Below are 18,281 nucleotides of genomic sequence, written 5' to 3'. Positions count from 1 at the left end.
GCCTTAAACAGGTGTTATAAAAGTAAAAGTGATGCATAGTGGTGTAAAAATAATATGTTAAATATAGAGTAATGATATACAATCAGGGCATTTTTTACATGACTGCATCCTACATCCATGTCATATCCTATGGTCACATCCCATCACTACATCAGTTCAGTATCTGTCTCCGCCGCTGGGTGGCGCGGATTCTCTCGTATGTAAACATAGTGACGGCAGCGTTTTGCAGTGGTGGAGAAGAACGTGTACGTCATTTTCACAATGGCGGAGGCTGGGTGAGGAGGAGAGTGTGTGTGAAGCGGCGCCGTAATCGTTACAGCTACATTGCCCGTAAGACGTGCACGGTGCCCGAAAATGGCCCTGAACCCCAGCGCGGTGGGGAAAAAGGACACAGAATGTACCGAGACGGGCGAACTCCACCCCGACGGTGGCGAACCCCAGAAGAATTCAGCCGCCACCTCGGCCACAGCCAACCAAAATGGCGATCAGGCTGGATGTGGAGACAGTGTAATGCCCGAACAAGAAGCCCCTGAACGGCGGAGGAGCGCGCAGACGGACGCCCGGAGCTTTAGCAGCTCTCCCTTGACGGGCCAGAGACCGAACGAAGAGCTGCCACGGAGAAATTTTCAAATTCCGAGGAAGATAAGAGAACGGAAAGGTGGTGCCATATCGCTGCTATTTTGAACAGAGCCTGCACTGTCTTTCATAATTCTGCTGCTGCATGTTGCTAGCCTGCTAACTAGCTGGCTGGTCTGGCTAGTTTGATAGAGTTTAACAAAATGTTCACCGATATTTTAGGTTTGAGTTAGATCAGCATCATGTGGTGTAAGCACACGGATAGTCTCGATGGATGTAGTGTGAGTTGTTTTAGCAGACACAGCTTTGGTAGCTGGGCTCAGGTATCCAAGTTACCAGTGAGCAGCAGGCAACTACGTTGCTGTGAAGGCGCCTAAAAGCGGCACTTTTGAGGACTGCCCGTTTGAAAGCACACCTTGTTCGCTTTCTTCACCTTTTTATGGGTCCGTGGTCTGGTTGAATAATGCTGCTGGAGTTATGTGTGTGTAGCAGCCATCACTTGACAACATGTGAGTGTCTCATTGACCTCAGTGAAGGGCATGGATTTCTCCACCCCACCCGTCTATGTGAAACGTTTTCACTATACCATGACATTTTTAATGCCATCTAAGTAGGGATGCCCACCCCTTGTCCCAGCTCGATGTCACTGGTATTACAGAGCACCTCACTTCAGTACCCCACAGCATAACCCCATGAACCCTCCTGCACTTGCCCCCTTCTTTCAGAGAGATAGAAGTACCCTTAGCAAAGTGCTAAATGCACAGTGGTTGTCACAAAGTATGCTATTAAACATCAGTTATATGTGTATATAAGCAAAGCTGAGATGAAGTCGGTGGATTTATCACTTTGAGCCTTTTATAAGCAGCTGTGCTTGCAGTATGTGGCCAGCTTTACCACCAGCAGTTTGCAAATGTAATGTATAAAATGTCTTATACATTCCATTGTTATGCTGTTAAGTTGGAAACTAAACAGCTGTGAGACAGGCTTGGCTGTGCGTGCAGTCTGTTGGCCTGTCTCCAGTCTTCATCCTTTTGCCTCACGTGAGAGATGTTTACTTTGTGTTGCCCCACAACTTGAGGCTGGTGATGGCCTATCCAGGTAGCCTGTCATGGTGGTTTCACTTCTTTGCATGTGTTTTGATTGACATGATAAACCTGATGTAAATAAAGGCAGATGCAAGGCTTGGTCACCTGTACAGCGGTTAGTTGATGCAAGGGACTCCTGGTTGCTATTGTTGATCAGTGTTTTTCCAATCCTAAAAACTTGTCCTTTCCCAAAGAACATTTCAGTAACCTGCTGTGATGAGCTGTCTGTAGCAGATGAGAAATAAGTTTGGCACAGAATGCTGCTGGTACATTGCAACTTCACTGAACTGTAAACACACTGTAATTTTCTTGCCTGCAAGCACTTAGTTCACATCACTTCCTCCTGTACCTGATGTCTTTTATACAAGAGCATGTGACTCCGATGTTGAGGTAGGCAAATTCTGAACGCAGGACATGTGTATCATCTTTCTGTGAAAGAAAAGACCATATATTGTAGACTTGCTATCTTTAAACTAAATTACCTTTATAAATGAGGGAAGAGCTTGATGATCAGTCCGACGTGGCTGTCTGCTACAAGTTAACTTTGCACATGCGCACACGTTTTTGCTGCAGATACTATATACTAATCCACCGATTTACCTCTGTGTGCAGGCTTGTACCAGTTTCTGCCCCCCGACAGCCGGGAGTTTGAGGACCTTGTGAAGATTATCTCCTCGTTTTACTTGGACGCATCATCGCGAGGAACCTTCTCCTACTGCAAGGCCCGGCTCATTCACAATGAGCTGCTGGAGAAAGAGGTTGGTCATTGTCTTCATATACACCACAGTGTCAGCATGAGCTCTTTCAGTTGCTCCCTTTTTATTCATGGAATCTTTTTGTAGGTTGAAACAAAATATAGCAAAATCATAATTAGCTGTCATCACGGCTGCTCTTGTAGCTCATGTGAAAAGAAAAGAAAAGAGCACACGCTGAGGGCAGGCTGTTGTAAAATAGTTTCAGCAAGTGGTCTTCCAATTTACACATCCTACCACCTTCATGCATGTAAGTGCTAAGACTTTGTGAGGTCCAGACTGCTGTATCTCATTCACTGTCTACTCCCTTTGTGTGCCAGTTCATTGAGAAGCGGCGAGAGATGAAGCAGGAGGGGCGGACCGAACAAGAACTGACGGAGTCGTACTGCTTCCTTTATCCGGACAAATCCAAGGTTAGCCTGTCTGCAAAGCCTTACTCAACTCACATCGAAGATGATGGACAAGTTATGAAGTGGGATTTTTTAACATGATTCTGAGCTTTGTTTGTTCTCTTGTGTGTCTAGCTCCAGTGGATATGCGAGAAGGGTCTGTCTGTTGGACACTCCAGGATTACTACACTAGGAAATCCGTCAGTGGGTAAGTTGGTCTCTTGCATGTTGCTGTTGAATTCAGAGTAGACTCTGAATAGACGTAGATTGAAGGATGTTTTTTTTGATTACTGCTGTCATGATGATGCTTTGAGTTTTGCCAGCCTGATTACTTTCCTCTTCTTCATGGGATCAAATTTGAAACTACTAAAATCTTTCTTATGTATCTGCATCTGAGGATGTTTGATTAGTATTTCTACCTGAAGAAATTACAGCTGAAGCCAGCACCAGCATGGCTTATCAACAGCCGAGAATGACTCTGACTATGCAACATTATACAAGTTAAATGTTTTTTTCACAACTGAATGCCTACTCAAGGAAAAAACACTTTATCTGGATTGTTTCTCGAAAATATCAACAACAATTAACTAGTAATTGACAATCTTTCCTGATTTGATTTTAAGAGTGTGAATATCACACCTAAATGCTTTTTGATGAAGTATAATCTTGGTGCTTTTCCTCTAATTCAGCTATTTTGTCATTGTAGGTGTTTATCTCTCCAAATATTCAGATTTGTTACAAATCAATCCTTTTGAAGTGGGCTCGTTTGGAGACATGATCGTTTTTAAAGTTATGAGGGTATGGCTACCATTTTATTTTCATTCTGTGATATTGACAGATTTTTGATTCTCGTGGGACTTGAAGCCAGCTTGTCTGTTTTGTCTTTCAGGGCCGAATAAAGCACATCCATGAGAACATGCCTAAGAATGCAATGGAGCCCACACCCAAGTTCGACTGTCACTTATCCAAAAGTGCCAATAGGGTTACGTCTTTGCTGTCTTACAGGGCTTTCGAGCTCACGCAGGTAAACACTGGATCTATTTCATTCACACATGGTATTTTATAAACAGTAAGTAATGTTTTTAAGTTCTATAGTTTGTTTGTTTCTCTCACTATCTTTTAGCAATATTTTTTTGAGTTTGCATTCGATGAAATCAAGCCACGGCCCAGGCACATCTGCCCCTACGCTGTGGTTTCCTTTCAGTACAAAGGCAAGGAGGCTGCTGCAGCTCCTATGACTGCACACAGGTACGTATTCCTGCAGGAAATGGTGAAACCCAACAAGCATTTTCAGGCGGTTGATGATGTTGGCAAGACATACATCTCTGCTGTGTTTTGTGTTTATAAACAAGCTTTTTGTTTCTCTCCTTAACAGGTTTAACACTATTTCCCCTGAAGGAAGTAGAGGTAAAACATATTTTAATCTTATATATTTAATAGATATGTAAAAAAACAAAAAAGAAGTTTCTGTGTGTTAAATTAGTGTCATGTCTGTGTAAACTGGAATATGCATAAAGGCAATCAGTAACGCAATGTTACTTCTTTAGCTCGACTTTGACTAGCATTCTCACAGCTAGTCAGTTAAAGAAGAGGCTGCACCCCCAAAATTATCCAAATCAGATTCAACAACTAGTGCAAACAAAATTCTAAAGAAGAGTATATGTCACAAAGTGTTATGAGCCATCCTTTCATCTGACCTTTGACTTGTGCTGTCGATGATTTTGCAGGGAAGAACTGCTACACTGTGTGGAGTGGTCCACTAGTCAACAAGGGCCAGGAGTTATTCCCAATCTGTTTACGATCCTCCTCGCGCCCCTACCTTCCTTTCAAACTGTGAGTAAACCTCAAGTCTCTCACACAATTCTGTGTAACTCCAGAAAACATCTGCAGTGCTACCAGAATTTCTTCTGTTAATCATTAAAGACCCTTTTTGCCACAAAAGACTTTTTACGTGCTGAACTATCACACTACACATATTATGTAGGTGAGGAGAGGAGATTAGAATCCGCTTGTGCAATATACAAATAGTTTTTTTTTTGTTTTTTTTTTCCAAATTTGTTTGTGATTTGCTCTCTGATAAATCTCCACGTGCTCTCCTGCAGGCCTGAGAAGCTGGAGGTGAGTCGGGGCATGCAGCTAGAGCAGGTGAAGCGAAAGATTCCCTCTGTGCTCTTTTCTTGGGACACCTACAGAATATCACGGGAAGGTCAGTCCAGACCACACGTGTATGTCTCATAATAAAATGGTAGAAATATGCCCTGGGCATGTGGGCGGTAATGCATTACTTCAATTTCTAAAGCTGTTCTAAATGCATATGATGCATTATGCATTACAAAAACAGCCAACTCCAAATCCATTGAAGTTATGAACGAGTGTTTGCATTATTTCAGATATAAGTTAGCATAGAGAAAATAAAATCTATAAATTTCATTATAAATAAACATGAGTTATGAGTCCACTTTGTATTCCAACTTGCTGTTCTCTGTCCGTAGTGATGAAGTGTGGGATGTTCTGCAGCCTGTTTGATGTGGTGGATGGAAAAGGCAAACCGACCAGCGGCAGCCTGGCAGCGCTGGTCAACAAACTGGAGAGAGACAGGATGGTGAGTCACCCTGTACCTCTTACCTACCAGGTTATCGTGCATGAAATTCCCATAAAGATACTGAATCAGTGCACTGAATCACAGTTTGTCAACAGAATAAAAGATTCAGTGTGTCCAGTATTCAAGCAAAAAGCTTTTCTTTGGATGCTTCTTGTTGCCAAATCTGAGAAAGCTCCCAGAGAAGGACAAGAACAAAAGTAAAGTTTGTTAGTGTTGCATCATTCGGTGTCATTAAGGTAGATTTTGTTCCATGAACAGTTAGTTTTCCTCTTTAAGAACAAAGTGGTGTAGGGAAAACATTCTGTGGTACTGTTTCTTTATTATATTTTTTAGTAGCTATAAACAAATAACCTGGCAATATAGTGCCAAGTGCACAGAAACAGTAAATGCAGCCTGTCAAGCAATACACTGATAGTTTGATCACTCACGTGATCTGATGATGATTCACCCTGGTGTTTCTGACTGTAGTGTCTCCTCTCCTTATTCAGGTGCTGGTGAAGTCCCTGTTTGACAGGGGCTTCCTCTTCCTGTTGTCCTCAGCTCAGATGGTTGAGACCAAAGGTACCAAGATGCTTTTTCCTTTCCTTTCCTCGCATAATTCCCCTGTTGTGTCAGTTGAACACCTACTTGTTGCCTCTGGTGAGGTTCAGCTTTAAAACAAAGTTGCTGTTTTTTTTCTAGAGCGGCGGGGGCGGGCTGAAAAGAATCTGCAAGCATTATTCATCTTTCAGGAGTCAAGGATGGTTGTTAAGTATTGTGAGTATTATTTGATATCTGTCCATCCTTTTTCTGACCAAGCTTCATTTCCAGAATCTGCAAGAAACTTCCAACTAGAACTTGGGAAAAATAATCAAAAACAGAGTTGAGAAGCATCCATGTCATAACCACGACTCCTGTTTAGGCTTTTATTAAGCACCTGCATCTAAACACATATTACTTATTGTGCTAATAGACATCTTGACACTGACTTGTGTCCTCCATTTCAGCATCCAGACTGTTTGAGCCAGAGCCGCTAACAGTGGAGCCCCAGCCTGCTATCCTGTCCTCAATGGAGCCCTTCGTCCCTGCTCTGCACTATGCCTTGTTCAAGCTGCGTCCCAACCCAGGCAAGGACCTGAGCTCTGGGGTGGAGCGGCAGGCCACCGATTACCTAACGCGGATGGATTCAGGCACGGTGCGACCGTTCATCCTACCTGACTACAAATATAACGTGGACGATCGGACCAACCCTCTCCCAGTACCCAGACCCAAATTTAACATGGATGCCGTGCTGCGTTCTTATGTTCACAACCCTGCCAACTATATGTTACCTCTGAACAAGGCAAAGGACATCATTGAAAGAATACGGAACCCTGTACCCATACCCACACCTGCTCCAGCCCCAGTGGAATACAGCCCTGTTTCTGACTGGGGCGGCTCGGACAGGGGCTCAGACAGGGCAGAGAGACCCGCAGAAAGATTACCCCAGGAGCGGCCACCTCCAGAGAGGCCAGCCCAGGAGAAACCAACGCCAGACAGCAGCAGAAGGAGGCCGGGGCCGGCTCATTCAAATGGAGCCCAGCTGCAGCACAAGCCCCACAACGAGTCCCAGCCTCAGCCCCAAAGGTTACGACTGTCCCAGAATGAGTATGATAAAGACAAGATGAAACAGCTGCTAAAGCTGATTCAGCTCCATAAGAAAGCACTAATAAAGGACCCTGGGAAGGAACGGGGAGAGGACGGGGCCTGGGATGCCAACAGTCTGAAGAGGAAGTTTGAGGGAGACGAGAGGGGAGGCATCAACAAACACCAACGCACAGATCCACTGAGCAATGGGGAACCCAGTCGAGGTGAGGAGTGCTGCAGCTGTCTGTGTAGCTTGATTTTAGATAGTGTTATTTCATTTTTGTTTTTTGAGGATTTCCACCTACTGCCCTGAAAGTCGATTCATCTGAAAGAATGATTATTACATAACAGAGTCTGATTGGTTCTCATTAATTCAGTGGCTAAAACACATAAAAAAACACATTGCTGCCTAGTTGCACTATATTATCAATTGTAGTGCATTGCTTTACACCAAAATTAAATTAAATTCTCATATGATAACATTTTTAAACATGTACATGCCAAGATTCTTGCAGTTTTATTGCTAAACCAGGTAGCGGTTCGTATTCCTGGCTTTCAGTCTGAACCTTGAACAATTTTTTAACTTTAAAAAATTTGCAACGCATATCCTTTTTCACGGTCCCTGTGCAATACACACAATCTTAGCTTTAGCTTTTAAAGAGCTAAATGCATCAAATTAATTTTGTGTGTTTGTCCTGCTAGGGGCCCAAGCAGGTGAGATGGGAGATGAAGGTGTTCAGAGCGACAATCTGACAGCAGTAATGGAAAGCATGGGCATCTATGACACTGATCTCAGGGCCCGTGGCAACGCCAACTCCTCAGCGGTCAACGAGACCCAGCGTCTCCTCAAGATCCTCCTGGCCACTCTCAACAAAGCTGTGGCTCAAGGTTCAATGTCTGTGCAGTCGAACCACGGTGAACCGTCGACGGGTTCCGGCAGGGGGGAGCCCTCTTTCCCCGACCCAGATCTTAAGAAACAAAATGAGCCAGCATCACAAACAAACTACACAGAGGTGAGATGTAAACAGGGTTGTTATTTTGGAATATTTTACCATGTATTCATAGACCTGAAAATAACTACTGGTGTTTTATCTGTTCAGGAGGACATGGACTGTAGCCCCGGTAGCCCATTCAGCGCAGGCTCTCCATCAGAGCAAGCTCACACCTCAGATAACCCGAGCTGGGTTCTCCCCGTCAATGAAGGTACCTCAAAGCAGTCAGTTCACACAGACTCTCACTTGCAGGTATATTTAGATGTAGTTCACAAGGCATCACTGTGACAAGTTTCCTGTCTGCTTTTCTTCAGACAAAGCGCAACCTTTTCCTGAGCCGGAGCCGGAGCCGGAGGCTGCGATAGTGGCAGAAAGTCACCCAGAGCCGAAGACGCCTGCAGTCGTGGAAGTCAAAAAGGCGGCTGCGACGCCCACGTTACCAGTCTTGGAGGAGGTCCCCTTCAGGCCCTCCATTAGCCTGGATACCATACTCAACCAGGAAATTCATAGCCTCACTTCTGACATTAAAAACATCATGCAGACTCACCACATCTGCTATACCTCGCAGCTACCACCACGGTTGCCTCCACACCACTGCTGGCTGCCCAACAGCTGCTTTTCAAACTTTGTCGTACCCTACGTCTCCCCTGTCCCCTTTCAGGGGCATGTCAAAGCACTGTGTGAGAAGATGGACAAGTTGATCCCAGATCCACCTGCTCCCTCCAAGGTCACTTCCCCATCTCCCCCAATGACAACGTCTAATCTTACAACACCATCCCCCGCCCCCATCCAGACTTCCAAAACTAAAACGGAGCCCTCCCCGTCGAAGAGTACCACCTCCTCTCAGAGTGGTAAAGTGGGCTCTGTCAAAGACTCTGCATCCACAAAGGTTAAAACAGAATCTGCATCAACAGAGTTGGGGGGAGAGATATATTCTCCCTCTCAAGTCACACCAGGCTCCCCAGAAGCAAACTCCCAAAACCCAGGATCTGCTTCTGGGAGTGGGTCAGGCTTGCTTGCTGGCAGCCTCATTGGTCAGCTGAAGCCTGAGGTGTTCAGCAGCCTGGTAGAGATCTTTAAGGACGTCACCAAGAATACAGTGAAATTCTACATCTACTCTGGAGACGAGGGAGAGGAGAGCAGTGTTTGCAAGGAGATAAAGGTACAATGCGAGGTTCCATTGTGGCCTTAAAAGTAGATCTTGTTACAATTAATTATTTAGTTTATAATATGCCAGAAAAATGTCTTTTGTACACTCCCTAAAACCTAAATGATGCCTCAATTGCTTGTTTTATCTAATCAAAAGCCAAAGCAAAAACCCATAGATGATGTTATTTTATATAAAATAAAAAAAAGTCACATTTTAGAAACTGGAGCTGGTGATTTTATTTGATAAGTTACTTGATTACTGTAAATTGTTTAAACATTGCTTCAAAATGTTGTTATTACTGCCCATTTTACATAGTTTTGCATCCATTTTCTTTCATGTTCGTGATCTGTAGACTTATTCTGGATCATGTTCTCTTTTTTTTTTTTTCTTTCTTTCTTTTTTTTTTTTTTTTATTGGAGCCAAAGAGCCTTCACAGTTTTCTGCAGTAGGGCATTTCACAGACACACACAAGTGAACATAGTTCGACAGTGGGAAAAGTGAAAGGCTACACTAGCTCCTCTTTGTCACTATGTTTTTCATGTCTCAGTGCTCAGCGCTTTCATTATCTGTCAGTCAGTCAGCACTCGTGTAAGAGAGGAGGACACATTCATCTGTCTGTCTCTAACAATTACGTCTCTCCTGTCTGGCACAAAGGAGTACTTGAAAAGTCTTGGCAACAGCGAGTGCAGCCCGCAGACGTTTCTGGAAAACAGCGGTAGTTTAGATAAGCTCCTCATCATCATTCAGAACGAGGACATCGCTGCACATGTGCACAAGGTAGGATCACCTCCTGTCACCCTCTGCTTCACAGTCTCACCTCCAATCTGTAGCTCAGGTGATTCGGCACCAGCTGAGCCAGGCAGCGATCAAACTGAAATAATGGCATCTTAATTGAATTTTTACATCTGCTGCCAAGTCTTTTTTTTTTTTTTTTTTTTTTTTTTTTTTTGGTTTGTTTTTTTTTTTTTTTTTTTTTTTTTTTTCATCTGGTTGCTGAGTTTAATTATTCTAATTGACTGTGTTATTTGCATGATGTGTCAGGATGTATATATGACATGAAAACACAATTTATTTTCTTACATGAACAAATTTTGAACATAAAAAGTAATAAAAGTTTGTAAAAATGTAAAACTTTTGACCCGGCAGATCCCGGCTCTGGTGTCCTTGAAGAAGTTGCCTTCAGTGAGTTTCGCTGGAGTGGACACACTCGACGATGTCAAGAACCACACTTATAATGAGCTCTTTGTGTCTGGAGGCTTCATGGTGTCTGACGAGTTTGTCCTAAACCCCGACCTTATCACACAGGGTAAGTTTTACTTTTCTTTGAGGGAGCTGTGCGAGGTCATGGAAATATCAGCTTGACGGGATCATTCAGAGCTTGTGTTGCTTGTTCTGTCCAGATCGTTTGCAGGGGCTGCTGAAGTTCTTGGAGGAGCAGAGCACCCCTGAACACCCCTGGCAGTGGAAGGTGCACTGCAAGTCCCAGAAGAAGCTAAAAGAGCTGGGGAGGTCAGTATCTCACCAAATAGGAATAATCCCCTCAAAATGATCTTTAGCCATATTGGAGTGTGAAGAAACATCTCAACACCATATGCATCTACTTCTGCTTTTCTTTTAAAGGTTAAACACCAATGCCATGGGGCTGCTGAACCTTCTGACGGCCTATCAGAAGAAGCACCTAGTGGAGTTCCTCCCTTATCACGAGTGTGACACGCAGTCTCGCCAGGCTCCAGATCTGGAATGCTTGATCAAACTCCAAGCTCAGCACACGCAGCAGCGGCACCTTATCTTCCTCACAGGTATCTTCATCATTGTTAACTTCATCTACTTACATCTACTTACACACAAGCAAAAAAAACAAAAACATCTTTATATGTCACCGTTGAGATGCTTGTACGAGATGAATTTTCCTCCATGCTTTCTAGTTTAATATACATGATTAAAATGATATAAAAGTGTTTGTTCTTGTAATGTGTTTTTACAGAGAGGCCATTTGAGATGTTCCTACAGTACTCCAGAAATGGAATAGTGATAGCGAGCATTGACGATGTCATGAGCGGTTTCCACAGTCTGATTGGCTCCATAAATCAGAATGAGCTTCCAACACCGCCCTCTACTGGTGGGTAGCATCAACAGCAGCACTAAACAGTACACTGGATTTCGTGTCATTTTGCTGTGGTGTAATTGCTTTGCTAAATTGCCTTTGGTTCTATACAGTTATCTCGCCAGTTAAAGACATCTCTACTATCAGCAGTTTTTTTTAAACACATTTGATGCATCTCTAACATATCTGCTGATAATATCTTCCTCTCTGCTTTTCCATTTTTCTCTCTCTGCCCTCCCCTGCTCTCTCAGTAGTGAATGATGAGTGTGTGGAAGAAGAGGACATGTCATTAGACTCTGATGATGGTGAACCACCCACTATAGCAGATCCCTTAGAGCAGAACTCGGAAGTTGAGAAGGAGAAGCCTCCGCAGCCGCCCCCACCCGATAAGGAGGAGTTTCGTCCTCCGCTCCCAGACCATCAGGTCACACCTGAGAGAACTCCAACATTGTCTGAATACAGCGCTTTCAAAACGGCCATCTCTCAGTTCAAAGCCACCAACCAGATAGGCATAGGCTCTTCAGACATTGGCAGCTTGTCGCCAGGAGGTTTTCCTGTCAATCCCCACCAGAGCTTCCTGTGTCCTTCGGCCTCGTGGTCATCCTACACTGGCTCCTCTAGCTATGCGGCCTCCCCAGCCTATCCAGCCTCACCCTGCAGCAGCACCCAGGAACAGGAGTATCGCCCCCCAGCTACAGCTTCTGTCACGCACCCAACTCCCCCCGTCATGGCCACACCAGGACCTTTAGCCAACCTGGCTTCCCTTCCCATGGAGGTCAAACCTCCCCCTCCACCTCACCTCATGATGCTGGGCCACACATATGGCTCGGACACTGGTGGAGTTGGGGCTACTGGGAAGTCTCCACTCACCACGTCCCTCCCTTACACAGACCATAGTGACACAGCCCAGCCAGGTTACATGGCTGGCATTCCTAAAAATGCTAGTGGAACTCCCACACAACACGACAGGACACTCAGTGGACCAGGGGAGGGTATATGGAGCACTGCAGGGACCAGCACTTGCGAGACTGGCAGTGGCCAGGGTGTGGTCACATCTGGTCTGTTAGACCCCAGTGGGCTCCCTAAGACTGGGGAAACCCTTGGAGGCAGCACCCCTGGTAGTCAAGGGGGCAGGACTCAGGTGAATTGCGCTGACAACCTTGGACCATCTGTGGGCATTTCCACAGTGGCCACCAGGGGGGGCTCAGTAGTCAGACCTAAGCTGCCTCCACATCCAATGTGTGGTGCAGGTTATGGTAGTATAGGTGGCATCCCTGGACAGATGGACCATGGGCCTATGCGGGGTGCTATGGGTCCCGGTTCTTTAGGGAGCTATCGAGGGAGAGGAATCCCACCAGGACTTTGGCCTCGGCCAGGACGAGGACATGAACGGGGGGATGGGACCGGAGGTGGACCCTGCTCCTGGGGTTACCCAGCAGGCAGGGGTGGAGCACAGGATTACTACTCGGACTACACATATTCTCACAATTATGCCCCGGAATAGACAATCATGATCAAACGGGAAACACAGACGCCATACTCCAGAGACTATTAGAGCTGGCTGAATGTATATATTTCCTTGTCATAAACACATTGATTTGAATCAGTAAATAAGGATCCTGGTTTTCTACATTAATAAAAATTGATACAGGCAGTGCCGAGTGTCCTACTGTCGTGTAAACTGTATGTACACTCTTTCCATGTGAGCTATTTGAGACCCTGTTCAAACCACTATATTTATATTTGCCAACAAATGTTAATGGCCTTCCAACTTCTCGGAATTTATCATCTTATTTCTGTTTGTCCCGGTTTTGAAACGGTTTGTGAACAAGGGGAAAGGCTGATATTTTTTTAAGGAAAAAAAAAAAACTAGTGAATTAAATTTCACTTTTGCTGTTGGTTTTCTTTTTTTATTTTACATATTTGGTTGTCCTAAATTCTATTAAAATAAAACATTTCAAATCTTGTTTGTGTGACAGGTTTGATGACAGTGTCAAGCAAACCATTAAAAATATAAATCCCAGCTGTCTTACTGTCCTTTCACTCAAACTCTACTTTTCATTCAGCTACCTACAATCTGTATGTTCAGTAAGAAGATAGATAACTTGGATAACCCCAAATAACGGTAAAGTGAATGATATGGAAAACATCAAAAATGCCTAAAATTAAATGATGAAATTAAAATATTCTCATGAATCCACAGGTGAGATTTATCCAGGTGTCTTGGTGCTCATGAAAACTACTTATCTTCACAAGTATGCTACAAAAAAGCTATTCAGTACTGTTGGGAAAATGTTATTTCCTGACCATGACAGAAGGCACAGAGCTCTGCAGTAGAAATCAGTTAAATCTATTTTCTCCAGCAGTGTAATCTGTGTGTGGAGAGCAGTTTGCAGGAAATGCAGCACTCAAAACCCACTGAGACTCCACGCTGATGCCACTGGCCATCCAACTGAACCACTACTGAAAGAATCATTCGGAGAGTTGATGTCCTCTCTGTGTGGGTTTATTGTGTTGATTCATTATCTGAGGGGAGGTTCAGGTGGTGGAGAGAAACACCAGAGGGCGCCGTTTCCTCTGGATTTGGAAAATAGGTTAACACTTTATCTCCAGAGCCCCATTCCAGTTGTGCGATAGTTATGTCATGGTGACTTTGGAAACTGTGAAAATATGTTATTCCCATTAAATCAATTGGAGCTAAGATCCGTCACACAAACCGTTATTTTTCCAGGAGAGGCTTACTGAGCAAGAATGTTTTGTTCCAGCAACACCCTACTCCACACTTAGATTTACTCCTGGAAGCTGCCCACCACAAATACTGTCTTGGCAGCTCCACTAGAGGAGTTTTGTTGGTTGTATGTATCGTGTAAGGGATTGTCAGAGTCATTAATATAATACAAATAAAAATATTAAAAATAGAGAGAATACATAATTGAGGTATGTCACGTATATTCTTTGTATATTTTGTAAAAAATAATGTGACTAGAGTGTCAGTTACCAGAAAATTAATTGACAACTACTTTGATAAGTCATTATTCCTATAAAATGCCTATTATTTCATGGCTTCAGCGTCTAAAATGTAACGATATGATGGTTTTCCTTGTAATTATTTTGATAATTTTAATTTCTTTTTAATGATTTTGAATTTTAAACTGTTGGTTGTACAAACAAGCATTGCAAAGGGGTCACTTTGGGCTCTTGGTAATTATGATGGGTATTTCTCAGTATTCTCTGAATTTCTACAAACCAAACAATCTAAAGAAAAATCATGATGAAATGAAATTCATAACAAAAAAAACAAAAAAACACTGGCATACATATATTATGAAATTAGCTCCACCTCAACCAAGTGCAATATTAAAATGCATGAGTAATAACAATCAAATGATAAATACTATTTTATCAGTCACAAGGGCCATTTTGCTGCCTTGAGTAGCCTACTTTTACTTTTAACACTTGGGGAACATTTTCCATACTTTTTTATTTTTAATTTCCTTTTTTTCAATTTTTACAGTGTGGTCTTAGTACTTTTGAACAAATAAAACAAGTAAATAAATAAATACATACATAAATAAATAAAGTGAACCGGTGTTTGTACCGGTGTTTGTTGATGTTTTGGTCATATCCAGGCAGCGGAAACAAGCAGTAACCACAACATGGACTTTTCACCTTACAGGTTGATGAGGCTAACCTGTAAGCACACCGCGTTGTCCAGCAGCTACGAAGCAACACCGATGAATGTAAGTCCAATGCTCACTCTCTTTTTCAGCTCTGTTTTGCTCTCCACTTACCCCGACGGAAATACATGTCTCTTTAGCGTTTAGCGGCTAAATGCTCCACTGTGTTCACCAGTTAGCTTAGCCGCTAAATTCGTCAGTAGCCGGTAACACGTGTAGCACCATCAAGTCAATATTTGACACCAACTCACGTTGTCTGTGATATTCTTGCAGAGGTTTGAATTGGTGCCTTTGAAGTGAACAAATGTGGGTAGTGGTGAAAAGTTTGAGAACTCTACCTCAAAGATTTAGTGAGTTACAGGTGTTGAAGCAAAAAGTTTTAAAACAACACCTGGTCTCCTTATCAGTCACGAGCCGTTTTTCTGCAGAACCAGTACTCTTACTTTTGATACTTGAAGTACATTTTGATAAATGGAGGAATGTTTACATTACATGCAGAAACACTCCTTTCAGAGTGTTACATTGTATTGTTTCATATCATTGAGTAGTACTGTATTGTAATTTGTCACCTTACACACTTCTGGTTAGTTTAATAGTAAAGCACTGCATCATGTTTTATATATTCCTAGTATGTTTTTCTTGTATAATCTTAATCTGACAAGTAACTCGTAAAAAAACTGTAAAATAAGTGTAGTGGAGTAAAAGTATAATACTTCCCTCCGAAATGTAGTGAAATGTAGTGAGAGGTATAAATGAACACAAAATGAAGCATTGAATGAAGAAGACAGAAGAGGTGAAGAACAAGTACTTCAGAATTCTACTTAAATACTTGACTTGAGTACAAGCACTGCGGTGCATTACTCAATTGTTGGTATCTTTACTTGAATAATTCTTCCACCATGCACTGAATACAAGGGACCACTCTCAGCACAGACACATTGTCATTTGATTTCAGTTAGACACACACAACAATGGAAGCGACTGTATTTGCACAGAAACAGGACCTAATCCAGTAATGTTTTAGGAGGCTACATCAGCAGCTTATATCTGCAAACAACATGGTGATACTATAATCTGAGTTTACAGCCATGCTGGTGGCTCTGTGAGGCTGTACTTAGACACAGCAGTGCTTTGAGCTAAATGCTAATGTCAGCATACTAAACTTTGCTAATTAGCACTAAACACAAAGTACAGCTGAGACTGATGGGAATAACATTAGTTTCTAGGGTAATTGTATATAGATCAAATAAAAATTTTGACCTGATGATGGCGCTAGATGAAAAGTCAGCATATCACCAAAGTTATTACAATTCACCCTGAGGGGAGCATGGATGTGTGTACCTGATTTCATAGTAATCCATCCAATAGTTGTTGAGACTTTTAACTAAAAACACATGACAACCTAATGGTGGTGCTGAGGAAAAAGTCAGGCGATCACCAAAGTTAGTAGGTTTCAACCTTTTGGGGAGCATGAATGTCTGTACAAAATGTTATAGCAATCCATTTAATAGAGATATTTCAGTCTGGACCAAAGTGCTACCAAACGACAGGCCAACATTGCCATCCCTAGAGCCATGCCGTCGGTATAGCTGAAAAATAGTATCATAAAACACATTATTGAGTATCACTAACACTATAAGACATTGAAGATAGGGTACCCATACTGTCTCTGACAGTAAAGGTCTTTTTAATAGAAATAATAAAGCCATATTTGATCAAAGTTCATTGTTGTCTTTTTAGTGGACAAATGTGACAGATAATAACAAGGGTAGCACCATTACAACATAATACAATAAAGCCAGTGGAAGAATTGACACAGGCTGAACACTAAGGAGGAATAAAAAGACAAGAGGATATTGTAGAAATGTGCTTACGAGCCACAGTATAAAACTTAAAATACTTTGAATAATTGTGCTTGTCAAATCTTATAATATCAACTAAATTGTACTTACACAAAACGGCCCCAGAGAGACACAGAGAGAGCCAGGAGACTGCTCCCTGATCTAATGGCTTAGATCAGGTTGTATCGCTGCATATGCTCATTTGTTTGTTTGCAGTGAAGTGTGATAGATCTATACATTTGGTTAATGATGCATTCATGTGCAATGTTCCCCACAGTGAGCTGACTGAGACCAGAATCCCGTTGAACATCCAGCTGCATTGAAAACACAGGCCTGCGTTCATCTTCAGGGGAGAGGTATGATAAACAGCCTGTTGTCTTCTGTGCAGCAGGCCACATTTGTTTTAATCTTTTTCGGGAAGCAACCATCCTATCTGCTAGAAAGATCTACACAATGCAGTCTACAGTATATGTGTGTGTTTCTCAAGCGCATATTCCAAGTTAAGTGTCCAGTTAGAATGAAATAAGTGTTTTAGTTGATTTGGTGACACTGGGCCTCCACTGAGCTTGTGTGTGTGTGGCGTCTGTGTATGTGTCTGCCACCGCTGGATGCCTCCACTCCTGCCTGATGACTGTTTTGACAGTTCAGTAATAGCCCCTGTTGACAGTCAAGGCAGCCCTCCACAAATGAAAGCAATTCAACTTGTGCTATTCAGAGTAAAATTCCCCTTTCACAGTAATTAGATTCTTGAATAAGATGATTTTGAATCCCTGGGAGCCCAGCTGAATTAGGGAAAACAATTAATCTGGAAAGGGAAGTGCATGCTTTAATTGAAGCCTGATGGAGTGTTTTGCTTTCGAGAAGGGCAGCTTTTCAAGCATCAAGGGGTCCTTCCTTTACGTCTGGGTGTTTTGTTTGAGTGGGTCAGGGTAAAATGCAGAAAGCAGAATGAGTGAGCCATATAAGCTTGCACCTTTCTCTGTAGACTGGAAATTCTGATGTTTCAAAATGCAGTTAGTAGGATTATCTGTTCATTTGTAAATTTCACATGTGACACATTAATTTGAATGCAACCCCTATAGCGTATTGCTATAAAGCTACATAGAATATTGCAGGATGCCACAAATGCTACGGTGCCATGATTATCGGATTAGCACGGCTTTGCTCACTTGTGCCCTTATCCATTTTTATTTTTTTTCACTAGCTTAGTTCACCGTGGAAGCGCAATCAAAGGGGCAAGTTGATAGTGAATGTTAAGAGCGCCACCTGCTGCACTACTTTGACCGGTTTGATGCGCTTACAGACAAAAATTTTGAATTGAAACAGGTCATGACAGTTTGAACACCCTATTTCACACACAATCTTTTCACAAGTTCAAACAACACTTGTAAAGTGACAGGCCTAACAGCTACATATGAAACAGGGAATACTGTAATGCTCCTAATTTCAGCAAGCAAAATCTGTCTGTTAACTACCTCCTCGTGTTTCACATGAGCAGGAATATATGT

The 18,281-nt window shown here is 42.8% G+C and overlaps 1 protein-coding gene across 3 annotated transcripts; it reads left to right on the top strand.

Moving 5' to 3' along the window:
* Window positions 1–224: 224 nt before the first annotated feature.
* On the top strand, window positions 225–13,271 carry LOC111217395 (protein TASOR-like). Of its 3 annotated transcripts, none has more exons than XM_022739246.1 (23): window positions 225–658; window positions 2,274–2,419; window positions 2,734–2,826; window positions 2,938–3,010; window positions 3,509–3,600; window positions 3,692–3,826; window positions 3,926–4,050; window positions 4,178–4,209; window positions 4,530–4,635; window positions 4,905–5,008; window positions 5,295–5,404; window positions 5,893–5,965; window positions 6,086–6,160; window positions 6,391–7,233; window positions 7,712–8,022; window positions 8,110–8,212; window positions 8,316–9,163; window positions 9,806–9,928; window positions 10,298–10,457; window positions 10,552–10,660; window positions 10,772–10,950; window positions 11,136–11,270; window positions 11,510–13,271. In XM_022739246.1, exons 1-23 carry the CDS (start codon window positions 355–357, stop codon window positions 12,757–12,759), a joined length of 5,529 nt encoding a protein of 1,842 aa, XP_022594967.1. In that variant the 5' UTR covers window positions 225–354; the 3' UTR covers window positions 12,760–13,271. The 3 variants fall into 3 exon arrangements, with proteins under 3 accessions (XP_022594967.1, XP_022594966.1, XP_022594968.1); XM_022739245.1 differs by having other exon boundaries at window positions 11,507–13,271; XM_022739247.1 differs by having other exon boundaries at window positions 11,136–11,299; window positions 11,507–11,592.
* Window positions 13,272–18,281: the final 5,010 nt, after the last annotated feature.

Source organism: Seriola dumerili, unplaced genomic scaffold, assembly GCF_002260705.1.
Source record: "Seriola dumerili isolate Sdu_G_001 unplaced genomic scaffold, Sdu_1.0 BDQW01000043.1, whole genome shotgun sequence".
NCBI classification, from domain to species: domain Eukaryota; kingdom Metazoa; phylum Chordata; class Actinopteri; order Carangiformes; family Carangidae; genus Seriola; species Seriola dumerili.
This window is presented reverse-complemented; position numbering and strand designations above follow the sequence as displayed.